Source organism: Scleropages formosus, chromosome 25 (assembly GCF_900964775.1).
Source record: "Scleropages formosus chromosome 25, fSclFor1.1, whole genome shotgun sequence".
Taxonomy (NCBI): Eukaryota; Metazoa; Chordata; class Actinopteri; order Osteoglossiformes; family Osteoglossidae; genus Scleropages; species Scleropages formosus.
Genome location: NC_041830.1, coordinates 3,656,289 through 3,670,519, shown reverse-complemented (window position 1 = coordinate 3,670,519; position 14,231 = coordinate 3,656,289). Strand labels below are relative to the sequence as shown.

General features: G+C 43.9%; 1 protein-coding gene across 3 annotated transcripts in view; it reads left to right on the top strand.

The window, feature by feature from the left end:
* Positions 1–799: 799 nt before the first annotated feature.
* agrn (agrin) overlaps positions 800–14,231 on the top strand; it is a 230,540-nt gene continuing 217,108 nt past the window's right edge. For 2 of the 3 annotated variants that reach the window (XM_018742004.2, XM_018742003.2), the window contains exons 1-2: positions 801–1,271; positions 5,904–6,165. In XM_018742004.2, coding sequence (XP_018597520.1) covers positions 1,062–1,271; positions 5,904–6,165 — 472 coding nt within the window. In that variant the 5' untranslated portion in view covers positions 801–1,061. Of the gene's footprint in view, positions 1,272–5,903; positions 6,166–14,231 lie in introns of all 3 variants that reach the window. The other variant, XM_029249477.1, reaches the window with a different exon arrangement.

Below are 14,231 nucleotides of genomic sequence, written 5' to 3'. Positions count from 1 at the left end.
GCCTGTAATAATCAGTTTTAAAACTCATCATCTCAGTGACTCATAGATTCTTGAATTTTTTTTAAATACAAAAATGCTGCTTAAAAGACGTTCTGTATGTAAGCTGTGACAACACCAACTTTGTCTTACATGCATGGTCTCCAGTGAGTTAGAGTCCAATTGATGGGCAGTAATTGCGATGAGGTTCATTTCTCAAAGGATCGGCAGTGACAGTGAATAACAACACCGATCGGATGGTTTCACATGAAATGAGGCGGGAGGACAGACGACAAGTCCTGGATCGCATTAAGTACAAACACCACGTCCTTCCTGAAGCGCATCGCAAACCCTGTTATTTGACCGGAATAGACGAACGAGGGGTAAAATTACAGATTTAGAAAAAGTTCACATGGACGCACCCTGTCTTCAGTTTTTTAAATAAGTACACACATGGGAACATTTAACGAAGATTAACATCCGGAAACCAAACAAGAGCAAGTGCATGACTAAGTATGTGTATTACTTGTTTACTACTGAATTTGACACGGAATATTATGAAATGATTGAGATACGAACAGAGTTAACGAGCTCCTGCGGCACACGGGTCACGTGATCGATGAGCGTCCGTTTCTCGTATGTGTGCGGGGTACACACACAGCCCGTAGCCGCGTGTGTACGTATGGGTGTATGTATGTGACCGTGTGACTGTGTTATATGTGTCAGTGCGCTCACGCTACCGCGCCGCGGCTGTGGCGGCCCTTCCTCCTTGGGGTGGCGTTTTGCGCCGCGTTCGGGAATAAAAGGAGACTCAGATCGTATGCAAATAAGCGTCGTCATCGCCGCGGAGGGGCCGCCTGAGTGAGGGGGAGCGGGGACGCGCATTCCTGGGCACAAAGTCGCCTCCTTCGTGCCGGCTCCGAGCGCAGCGCTGACTCGCTCCTCATGCGCGCGCGGCGGGGGTTACATCCCACCTCTTTCAGTCGCGCTTTCACTAGCCTGTAGGAGTGATCGGAGCACACGGACGAGTCGCGCTGCCTCCTCCTGCTGTCCTGCTCACACAGCCCGCTTTGCTGGTGGTGGTCATGGGTTCGCAGCCGAGACGCCGGGGCGATCGCGTGCACGGGTGGCTCGTGCTTGCCGCGGCGGTCGTGCTTCTGCACGGCGCTTCTTGCCGGGGAAGCTGCCCCGAGAAGGAGCTGGAGAGAAGGGAAGAAGAAGCGAACATAGTTTTGACCGGGACCGTGGAAGAAATCATGAATATGGACCCGGTGCACAACACGTACTCCTGCAAGGTGAGACCCATGATGATTATGATAACAGACCGAAAGAAACAGAAAACACGGACATGTACAGGTGTGCGCGCACGTTCGCGGTGCGTCAAGTCCACGGTCGGGTCGGTGTCCTCGCGCCTGCCTTGTACTCTGCTACATTCATGCGACACGCATTTTTCGCCTTTTCATCTCAAGAGAATAAACTTTGAAGACTTGTCGCGCCGGCATTCGCCACCGTGTGCGACATTTTTATATATAACGTTTAACGTAACATTGTTTAATTCATTGATCTTCCGTCGCTCCCAGAACCCTGATTGAATTGGCCGCATAACAGAATGTTTCTAAAGTTTTTATGCTCTTTCTAATGTTCCGGAAACATTAAATGTTACCTACCGAATATATATGGGGGGACAGCTGGTTGCGCTGCTGCATCCAAGTCCCAGGTTCGAATCCCACCCTAGCTGTAGTACCAGTAAAATTACCCTGCTAATGGGGGAGAACAGTTGTAGGTAGTTGAACATTATAAATTGCTTTAGTCTAGAGAAAACAGTCGGCTGAATGAGTAAATATAAATGTATTCAAAGCGTGTACTGGTTATCAGTTCCATGAGGCAGAAGAAACAGTTGAGTAATAAGGTTGGCAATGATATTCCTATTCTGTTCCATGTGTGCTAACAGGTCCTGACACCGTTTCCGAGTTAGTGTGATAGGAGTGCATCCTCTTTTACCATCAAGTGCGTCCTCAGTCTGAGGTCCCTCAACACCTTTCCCCATCTCCTGCTTTGGGTAGCTAACACAGGGACTTTATATTTATTTGCTGAAACAGAAAATTACTATCAGAGCTCCATGTTTTCCTAACCTGTGCCATGTTCTTCTTAGCTCACTTCATCTGGAGTCTTGTGGGCGAAGAAGGTGCCTGAACTTGCACATTTTCTTCAGTTTTACATGTACCTTTATTCATTTAGCAGATGTTTTTCTCCAAAGTGACATACATCTCACAGAAAATACAATGTGTACGTTACATTAGCAGAAAGAGACACTTGCGTTTCTTGATGCAAATGTGTGATTCTTAAGTGCAATTAGTTTTACTTTCCACCGTATGAACCAATGTTCATCACACAAGTAGCTGCATAAAAACTTTATCAAAATATCCATGATTCCTGATCACCTTCCTAGTAATAATTGTTTTTGAAATATATAAATATTTGTTACATTACAGGAGTAGCTGTGTAAAGGTTTATCCGGACATGATCTTAAACTTATATTGAGTACCGTGTATAGTATAGTGAGTTTTACAAGAACAAGCGCATAAGGGTGGACGGAATCCAAGAACACTGCCATTATTAACCTTTATTTTCATTACTTAAAGGTTGATGGCAACTTACAGTGTGAAATTGGGCAGCTTTACAGTGACTAACCCCCTTGTACAGCAGGGCATCCTTACTGTAATATTGGTTCGGGGTTAGTACCTTTTCAAGGGTATTAGTGCAGCAGCAGAGATTTGAAACAGAGACCTTCCAACAGCAAGGTGGCAGCTGTAACCGTTACTCCACATCTGCTCTTACGTTGACATTTATTTGTTTGGCTGACACTTTCCTCAAAAGCAACTTACAGTTGTAGTCTTCCTACAGTTATTTACCCATTTATACAGCTGGGTAATTTTTACTGGAGCAATGTAGAGTAAGTACCTTGCTCAAGGCTACTACAGCCAGAGGTGAGATTCAAACAGCAACCTTTGGGTTCAAAGACAGGAGCTCTAAACACTGCACCCTCAGCTGTCCCTCTTCCATTTTTCCCAGGTTGTTGATGTTCAGCTTTGGCTTCATGATGACAGCGCCTGTTCTGTTTATCTGCTTATTTGGTGTTTATTGATTAAAGACCAACAATGAAGTGGCTGTGTTGAGCTGGCCTGTTCAGTTTTCATCAGTCTGTGCTGCCTGCAGAACATTAAGAAAATCACAACACTACCTAACATGTGGTGTTTGAGTATCTGTTGTGTGTTTTATCCCATTTCCAAAATGTTCAGCATTTTACTGTAAAAAAAAAAAAAAAAACTACAGAACCATTCTAAAAAACAGCCCTTAAATGCCATGTTCATGTTTTAGTCTTTTTTTTTTTCCCCATCTTAAATTAATGTGAATCCTATCACCCATATATATTCACCAGTCTCTTCATTTGCCTCAATTCTCTGACCAGTTTAAAGCAGTTGGTGTTGTAAGGTAAAAAGTGAGCGCAATGTTGAATGTGTGTATGCTGAGAGACCTGGTTACACAGTGCTCCAGTGCTTGGTGCAGTCAAAGCCACAACATGCTCTGCATTTCTGGTGTTCCTCCTATTCCCATATATACCATACATGAGCTTAATATAGGATAGTGATGACATGGTTCATCAAGTATATGGAAAATAATTCTCATATATACACACACACTGTCTACAACCGCTTGTCCTGAGCAGGGTCGTGGCCAGCCAGAGCGTAAACCAGCAACACAGGATGCAAGGCCGGAGGGGGAGGGGCCGCACCCAGGAAGGGACATCAGTCCGTCGCAAGGCACCCCAAGCAGGACTCAAACCCCAGACCTGCCAGAGAGCAGGACCTGGCCAAGCCTGCTGCGCCACCATGCCCCCTGGTTAATAATTATCATTTAATGTGCTCTATTAATAAATTAAGAATAAGTCAAAAACAGATACACTTCTACTTACGTAGATTTGACTTATGTAAATCCAGATTTTTGTAAAAAATTATCGGCATACACATTATTTGCCGATAGCACTTACGCAAACCATCTGAAATACATGAAGCCGGACAAGGCAGGAAGCTGCATATTCCCAGTTCTCGTGTGTTTTGAGCTTTGTACACATCTCCTCTCGTTAGTGTAGTGATTTTTTTTGCATATTTTTTACCCTTTTCGTTATTCACGATGCCTGGTGGTAAACGTGCACTTGAAGAAAAACGAGAGCCGTCTCAGAAGCGTACAGAAATTGATCTGGAGATGAAACTGAAAATAAGAAGGAAGTATGAAGGTGGACAAAAGTCATCATCTATAGCACGGGAACGAGGTTTAGCCGTATCGACTGTGAATACGATAGTGAAGGATGCTGCACGTATAAAGGAGCACTTGAAAGGAATAGATAGCATGAAAATGGCAATAATAACAAAGAAACGTCAAGGTGTAATAACTGAGATTGAAAAATTATTAATGTTATTATGTTGAATGGTGGAGGAGGAGGAGGGGAAATCTGACATACGTAACTTTTGACTTCCATAAGTTGTTGAACGGCCTATTTGCGTAAGTCGAGGGGTTTCTGTAGTTTCATTGTAAAGTGGCTTACTTAAGTCCACTTAGATCATACTCGGGTGAATTGTTTTTTGTAAGGGTGAATTTACATTGAAAGTGTATGGCAGGATAGAACAGATGTTAGACTGTGAAATCATGATTTATGCTCTTGATATCAGTTATAGCAGTTAAAGGTAATGCGTAGTGAATGCAGAGGATGGGGGGGCAATGGAATGTCAGGTATGAAAAGACAGAGATGGGCTGAACTGAGCTGAGCTTTTTTATGAAAAAGTAGACAAAGCATGACAAGCATGTCTTTTGGGTGATGGTAACAGGTGAGCATACCAGAAGATGTGATAGTTACTACAGAAACTGAATAGAAGCAGCTTTCAAAATACTGGCAGTCAAGTTAAATGGTAAATATGACACATGTGGTGGGTTTTCCTACCAGGTAGCTGAAAACTTTAACCCAGTTTCCTGCCTGGAATTTTAATTCAGTAAGTACACCATTGTTAAGGGTCCTTGCTCGTGATGGTGGCAAACACCGTTACTTTATCACCTGAGTTATACTTTAACCAAAAAGCTGACTAGCTGTAGCAGCTACTGTAGCTTTTCCAGCAAAGACGGCAATGGTTATGAATGCTGAGTGTTGACTTACTAATTATTTTTCACTTATTTAGTTGATTTCAGTGAGATTATGACAGTTTGATGAACACATTACAGTTTTGAGAGATAAGTTTAGTTATCTTCTATCATGAGTCTTAAAGCTTTGATTTATGTTCCACAGCATCTGGGTGGTGCGAGAGGACGTGGGTTCAATCTCCACTCAGTCTGTGTGGTGTTTGCATGTTCTCCCCGTGTATGCTTGGGTTTTCCCTGGATGCTCCAGTTTCCTCCCACTGTGCCAATACATGCTGTTCAGGTAGACTGGTGACTCTAAAAGTAACCCATAGAGTGTGTGCGTTGTATTCGTGACAGGAGGAATGTGTGTTTCACTGATGTATGGATGAGTAACTCATTGTAAGTAGTGTATCTAGCAGTGTAAGGCACCTTGGATGAGTAAGGTGTGGGCTGATAACATTATGTAGAGTTCATTGGAAGTTGCTTTGGAGAAAAACACCTGCTGAATGAATACATGTAAATTTAATTTTTTATTTACGTAATTTTTATTCCATGTAAAAATCGCCATCAATTTGATTTTGTGTCCAACTGGCAACATAAACTGATTGGTTTATACCTCTTGCATTTCATTCATTGTTAACAGCGGGATTAATATCTGGGACCCATTGCTCATCTGTTGTTCATGATTAGAACTAATGGCTCCTGAGCTCATGTAGATGTGGTCAGTTCCCTGCTTACTGACTTTTTGTCTTTGGAAGGTGAGGGTGTGGCGCTACCTGAAAGGCAAGAGCTTGGTGAATGGCGAGGTTCTGCTGGACGGCGGAAACAAGGTGATGATTGGCGGCTTTGGTGACCCGGGGATCTGCGACAACCAGGTTGCCACTGGCGACACACGCATCTTCTTTGTCAACCTGGCACCTGAGTATATGTGGCCTGCTCACCGGAATGAGCTGATGCTTAACTCCAGCCTGATGAGGATTACCCTGCGCAATCTGGAGGAGGTGGAAAACTGCGTGGAAGGTAGGGAGCAGTCCAGCCTTGTGCTTCTCGGTAGCAACAGATCTTGGTATTAAGCATATTTCTTTTTCTTCTCCACTATTTTGACATAGTGTTCTTAGTTTAGTGGTTAGTTATTGTGAATTTTACTGTAGTAGTAATAGTATATGTTGTATTTGTTGTCCTCTGTGTAACACTGTGGACCAGGAGAAATGCTATTTCACTCCGATGTATGTTCTAAACATATTGTGGAAGTGACAATAAAGTTGACTTTGACTTTTGACTTTGACTCAGTAAAGAGCTGATTTGTACAGTGATGGAAAAGTCTGAACAAGGGGTTATAAACAAACGTAAGAAAACTTTAACCCAACTCTGCAAACTACCTCTGAACTGGATGTGTCATTATTGAGTGTATTAAGATGTATATTTATGTGTCTGTCAGCAAGAGCTGAAGCTGCTTCCCAGTGATGCTTATCTGTCTTCTGTTGGATGTCTTCCTTTGCATGTGAGGCTTTGTGCAGTTTCAATTCTAAAGCAACAAGTAATGCAGAAACAAATAGACTGAAGTCTGTCAAAGAATCATGTGAACCTGGACATTAAATAAAGTTCTGGAGCATGGTGATTCTGCATGGTGATTCCTCCCTTCAAGCCATGTACATACTAGTGTAGACCGAAGAGCGTCAGAGGCTTGGTGTTTGATGTGTGCAAGACACGAGTCTTTAGCAGTGCTCATCAAAACGACCATGAAGGAGAAGCAAGATTAATAGTAGCATTCATTGGAAATCAGTGTAGAGCTCAAGTTTAAAGAGCCAACGTTGTTTTTTGAACAATAAAATGGTGGGTGGCTTGGCTACTACCAATGGCTACCTTCTCCTGGCTGTCATAACTCCCTGGAGTAGTCAGCTCAGATACAAATGAGATGTAGAAGCCTGGAAGTAGCTGTAGAAGACCAGAGAGCTATGGCTTGGACCTCTATCATTCACGTGGGCCTTTATAAAGTTGCAGGGCAGTTGATAAAAGCTTCACGCCCAAGATCAGCAGTCTCGTGTCAGTCATTGGTCTGGTTGTATCCCTTTTAGGCATTGTTGGTGGTTCTGCAGAGAAGATCTGGGGTTGTGGAAAACTTGTTTGGAGAGGATGCTGTGGAAAGATTACTGCAGTCTTTCCATATTTTTCCCTCCAAAAAATATGTACCTGAGCCGAGGTTGAAACTTCAGTTCCAGACCTGTTCTCAGAATCCGACACTCGTAGATTCAGCTACTTATGTTCCCTCAGTGAGGGGAGCTCAAAGTATCTCAGAGTCGGTGAGGAGAAACGTGTGGTAGCCATTCAGTACCCTTGGCCAGGGGGTTAGACTATGATGATCTAGAGTGGAATGATAACGTGTGTGAACCACTGTGAGCTGCTGTTTGTTGCTTTTACATCTGACTTCATCATCACACCGCGTAGTGCTGAAAGGAAGGACTGTTTCATAACTATAATGATTCTAATGAATATTTCCTGAATCAAGTTCCCATTTATATTTTTCCCTGGGATGTATGTCACTTTGAAGAAAAGTGTCTGCTAAATGAATAAATGTAAATTTAAATGTTAATACAACAGTTTCTTGATAGTATAAGCCCTTGTAGTTGCCAAGGATGTGTTAACAATAAGGGGGTGCGGTGGCGCAGTGGGTTGGACCACAGTCCTGCTTTCCGGTGGGTCTGGGGTTCGAATCCCGCTTGGGGTGCCTTGCGGCGGACTGGCGTCCTGTCCTGGGTGTGTCCCCTCCCCCTCCGGCCTTACGCCCTGTGTTGCCGGGTAGGCTCCGGTTCCCCGTGACCCTGTAAGGGACAAGCGGTTCTGGAAATGTGTGTGTGTGTGTTGACAATATGATTTATTTATTTATTTGATCTGGAATAGCATAATGAATTCGTTGCATACTTGCATAAAGTATGGTTATGTTAACTGTTAAATTATAGCTTTTGTGTAATTTCATTTTCCTTATGGAAAAGTGCATTCAATTTTGGACCATTTTTGTGTGTGGAGCGTTCAAGGCAAAATTCGAAGAATCATTCGCAATAATTCCAACTTTTATAGAGTCCTGTCTCTTTCGCTCAGGTTTGTGCAAGTGTGTTTAAAATTGGAGTGGTAGGAAACGGCCTTTCAGAGCCATGGAACAAATGAGACTCGTCAGCTCTCTCGAAATTCTCAGCTCAGAAACAGCGATTGTAGGCCATTCCAAATGGAGAGATGAAAGGCGATCGCGTTCTTCAGCTCTGCGGTTCCACTAGTGGATTTCCGCTCACAGCCTTTGACAAGCGTAATTCAGCTAAATACATACAAACACTATCAGTAAGTTGTGCGCTTGTCATGCCTGTTTCGCCGAATGCATCTTACAAGCCTGTTAAGCTGAACAGAGTCTTAAAAGCCTTGTCTGCTACAGCAGGACTTCTTCCTTCTTGCGGTCCCTGTGGTTGTATTGATGCGGGGTGACGCCCTAGAATATGTCTCCAAATGCACGGAAACATCCGATGGCAGGGAGAGAATCCACAAAACGCAACGATCTGTGCAGAAAACAGCGGCCTTATGAGAGTGTTTTATGAGCACAGAACATACGCTGATTTTTAAAGATGACTTTAATGGCCAGGTACATTTCCACATTCAAGGGATTTGATATGACGGAGGCTCCTTCAGATACGCTTAACATAGGAGAACAACATTACAGGCGGTCCTCGGCTTACGAATGAGTTCCGTTCCTCAGTCTGTCTTTAAGTTGGATTTCTCCGTAAGTCAGAACAGTTAGGTATGGTGGGTATCTAACATCAGTTAGTCAAATGTTTTTCTTAGTATATAGTGTACCTTTCTGTGCATAAAAAAACATTAAAGAAACACTTTGATACACTAAAACATCTTTAACATAATAATACAGTAATAATAAATGTAACTACAGTATTTATAATAGAGAGAGCAAGGAGCAGAGAGAAAATGTGTGTGTGTCTGTGTGTGTAATGTTTGCTTTTCCAGTGTTCGTTGGCATTTCACCTTTTTCTGATTGCTTTATTATTTCCAGTTTAGTTTGAGTCGTGATCATTTTCCTTTTCTTTGATGCATCACCATCACTTACATCACATTTACGCTTTGACGCCATGGTGAGGAAGGCAACAACAAAAACATTAAAGACAAATGCAGTAACACTGTTAACAGCAACGTGGTCCGACTGAAAAGAAGGAAGTCTTTGTCGTACCTCGGGCTCATGCACCCCGCCCACGAACCGACGAACCGCTGTAGACACGCAATGTTTTGATGCACATCGCAAAGTGGCACCTGTTTGATATTACATATCATTGTATGAAACTTGATATGGGGGGTGCAGTGGTGCAGTGGGTTGGACCACTGTCCTGCTTTCTGGTTAGTCTGGGGTTCGAGTCCCGCTTGGGGTGCCTTGCGACGGACTGGCGTCCCGTCCTGGGTGTGTCCCCTCCCCCTCCGGCCTTACGCCCTGTGTTACTGGGTAGGCTCCGGTTCCCCGCGACCCCGTTTGGGACAGGCAGTTCTGAAAGTAAGTGTGTGTGTGTGTGTGTAACTCGAATTTTTAATATAGTAGTCTTTACAGAGGGGTGGTTCGTAACTACGACTTGTATGTAAGTTGGACATTCGTAACCCGGCGACTGCCTTTAAATTGGTGGGGTAGCCATAGAGTAACATTTTATGGAGAAGATGCAATAAATAAATAATTTACAAACTGTTCCTGTCATCCTGTACTTAGTAGTTGCTTAAGGTAATTAGGCAAGATTGTGCTTTTAGAAAATAGATTAATCTAATTGGGCTTTCATTGTTACTTGAGTGAACAATGCATATTTCTTAAGTTAATTAGACTAGATTGCTTTGTTAGAAAATAAAATAAAAAAATTACAGATTGATAAATTAAGAATTTTTTTTTTTTTTTTGCTTAAATTAATTGAGCTTGGTGGTACGGTTAGAAAATACATATATAAAAGAAAGTTAACAAGCCAATAAAAATACCTAAATGAAGATATAAAAAAAGAAATAAATAAAGTGGAATTACTTATGGGTTTGACCATTAGCTGAGTGAACCATGTGGGGTTGTTCTGAGGTGGATGAAAATGGCTTTGATTCCCAGGACCAGAATTTGGCCCCTAGGGCAATGCTGTTGTGGATGAGGAAGGTACCATTTGGCCTCTGCAAAGGATGATGCCACAGGTGCAAGCTCTCTAGTCTAAAGCAGGCCTATGATCCCGAACGGTGCTGGCTATTTACACTAATTCTTTAAGGACAATTTGGCACAAATGTAAAAATTCCTCCTCTTGTCTTTCCAGGTACAAATTGCTTCATTGTTTACCCTTTTCACCCCATTTGTTGGTTGCTTTTTTTCATGGCGATAGGGCACTTCCATTAACAGCAAACACCATCTCAGATGTGTCTTGTCCTTGTAGCTGCCTTTTGTGTGCTGAGGCCATGGTGCCAATTGGTTTGACAGAGCTGCACCTTGCCGGCAGAAGGGTTAACTGGTACTGCGTATGAGAAGGTGTAGTGAGAACATAAAGCCTCAGGCATGATGTAATGAATGCCTTTATTCTACCGTTTCCTGGTACCTCAATGCCTTTCTGAAACATAACCTTGAGCAACTTGAACAACCTTCAACAGTATGGTTACTCATATCTTGTAGGTCATACTCAGATGCATGGAAAAGCCGTTCAGCATCACAAAAGTACTTCAGGTGGTCAACTTAGTGACTATTGTGACTATTCAGGTGACAGTGTGTTTGGGGATGATGGCATGATCATGACTTTGGTAATGCAGTAGTATTGTGGTGCAGAAGGTAAGTCTTTACTGCCAAACATTTGTATTTTCTTATTCAGCTGGTACTTTTCTCCAAATCAACTTACATTTTTACCCATTTACACTGCAGGGAAATTTTTACAGTATTAATTCCAGCTACAGCAGGAGGTTGGACTTGAACCTGGGACCTCCTACTTCCACAGTGATGGTGCTCAACCACTACTCTTAGTATAAGTTTGCATAAAGTACGAACCTTGTGACCCCACATACATCAGACAGGAGCTTGTTTTCATAGTGATTTCCAGTGCCAAAACATCCAAATTAAAAACATATATGGTATATAAGGTAGTTATATCAAGTTTGTTTATTTGATGATTCTCTCAAAAGCAACTTACAGCGATTTACCTGGCTGTACCACTGTATGCAGTTTTTACTGCATTTTAGGGTTAGTACCTTGCTGGTGGGATGAGCCTGGGTGCAAGGTGACAGCTCTAACATCACCTTGCCACCTGCTGCCCCCGAGTTAGACTAGGGGAGGTCTGCAGGTTGACAGCTTCGATCTGAACACACAAAGCTTTCACTGCTGACCTGGATGCTGGGTAGCACAGTGTCACAGTGAGTAGCACTGCTGTCTCACAGTGCCTGGGTGGTGCGAGAGGACATGGATTCGACCCCCAATCAGTCTGTGTAGAGTTTGCATGGGTTTGTTCCGGGTGCTTCGGTTCCCTCCCGCAGTCTGAAGACATGCTGTTCAGATTCACCCATAGTGTGTGAGCGACAGAGAGAATGTGTTCCACTGATTTATGGATGAGTGACCCATTGTAAGTAGTGTATCTTGCATTGTAAGTCACCTTGGTGAATAAGGTGTGTGGGCTGATAACACTGCAGAGTTCGTTGAAAGTTGCTTTGGAGAAAAGTGTCTGCTAAATAAACGTAAATGTAAGACAGACCTTCGGAAATGTACTGTTTCCCTTTTTCACGCCCGCATTGTTTTTGGTGAACTTCCGAGTACTCGTTATGCTTGAGCTGAGAAGACAGCAGGACGCGCTTCCTTCGGGGAGGCGCCGATTTACTGAGGAGTGAACCACAATCCGATATGGGGCTCCAGCCAGCACCCAGCAGTGGGTGTTTCTCCACAACGTGGAGAAGAGCGCTGCTGTGCCTGTCAGAACAACAAGACTGTACCTGTCCCTCGGCTCGTGTCGGTATCTTGATTTTACCGTGGTGGGGGGGAGGTTGGAATGTGGGGTAGGCCTCCAGAGCGGCATTGTGGGTGGTGGGCCGAGGACTGAGGTTGAGTAATGAACCCAGGCCTTTGTGCTCCTTTGTGCCGCCGCTCAGTCTAAGGGGAGCTGGGGGTGGAGTCGAGATGCCGGAGACATTCCTTGTACAGGTGTGGGCTCCAGTTTCTGGGATGTTTTACTTGGCACCAGCAGCGCAGAGGGAACACCTCGGGGCAACACATTCCCCTGTGACAGTGCCACGGTACACCGCCTTGTATAGCACTTCGGGTGCTGAGGATGTCTGCCGTGCAGAAGGGCCCTTCAGGGGCCATTTTATAACCATGGTAAATACAGTGCCCTGCTAGCTACATAAGAACACTAGGTGGTGTAGTGGTTAGAGCTGCTGCCTTAAAGTCCAAGTGCAGAACATTGTAAGTCACTGTGCAGAAAAAAAAAAAAATCAGCAAATTGAATAAATAGTAATAAATAATGTGGAGCTGACCAACCAAGATCTGTAACTGCTTGTCCCGAGTGGGGTGCCAGCGAACCGGCGCCTTACCCAGCAACACAGGGTGTAAGACCGAAGAGGGAGCGGACACACCCAGGATGGGACGCCAGTCTGTCGCAAGGCACCCCAAGCAGGGCTCAAATCCCACAGCTGCAACACTGTGGGCACTGGCCAAACCCGCTGTGCCACTGTGCCCCCCATAATGTAGAGCTGATTTCTTATTATGAGGTTGTCTCATTACAGGAAGAAGGAACTTGAACTGGGGCATCATGGTAACTTGGTGTTTTTTTTTTTAATTGTAACAAGGGGTGTTTGGAGAGCCCGCTTCGTGCGTATATGCTTCTGTGTGTATGGAATATGTCTATGTGTGGTGTGTGCAACGTATGTTATTAAGTAATTAATACAGCTTGATGGTTCACCAGAGAGACTTATGTGTCTTTGTAAAAGGTACAATAGCAAGCCCCTTCAGGCTTTTGAACAGGCAAACTCTGGGATCATAGTCCTTAATTACAAAATTTTAACTACAATACTTATTTTTACATTCTTTTATTTAGCTGACACTTCACTCCAAAGCAGCTTACAGTGTTGCGCTACATGCAATTATTTACCCATTTATCGAGCTGGGTAATTTCTGGAAGCAATTTAAGGTAAGTGTGTTGATTAAGGGTAGTACAGCAGGAGGTGGGGTTCAAACCTGCAACCTTTCAAATGCAGCACCTCTAACTAACTACTCGAACTACTAAACCGCTAACTCTTACTACTTAACCTCAATCTCTAACTACTATACTACCTGCTGCCAACTGAAATATTTTCATACTTGCAGTTTAACCACTTAATATGAAATATAACTGCATTTATTCGTTTAGCATGTTTTTCTTCAAAGCGACGATTACCTTGTTTGACCTTTATCCAACCGGTCTGCCAGCCTCCCTATACTCAGTCAACTGCTTATACACCAGAGCAATGTAACACACACTCCAAAGTACAATTTAAAGTTACTAGTCCACCTGAAACATGTCTTTGGACTGTGGGAAGAGAAGATACCTCCACAAATATAAGGAGAATACTGAAACTACACACAGGCTGAGGTGGGTTCTAACCTGTGTCCAATCACAGCGCCCATACACCGTGAGGCACCAGTGCTACCTGCTGTGCTGCCCAATCACCCTGCCCAGCACATCCTGTACAGGACCCTCAGATTTTCTCCTGCAGTGTAAATAAGTAGAGCGGTAGTGAGATGGCCGTGCAGGAAGTATGTTAGTGTTGTTGAGTGCCCAGATGGCCACGCTGATGTTATCGCTCTCAACCCTGATTTGTTTTGACTCAAGTCAGTGCCAGGTTTCAGATGAGGATGATTCTGTTTGCAAGAGGCTGAAGATACCGCTTGTATGACACCAGTGGGACAGTGAGGGAGGAAAACTGTGGCTGCTGGGGACGTCACTGTGTCCGCTAGGGCTGAGACACGTGGATGGTACCTGAGCGGCACCTGCTGAGGTGGTGGGTGTGCCGGTGGCTCTGCTTTGTTTCTATGTGTTTGTTCAGGGAGGTGACCTGTGTGGTTTTCCACGAGGCCCTGT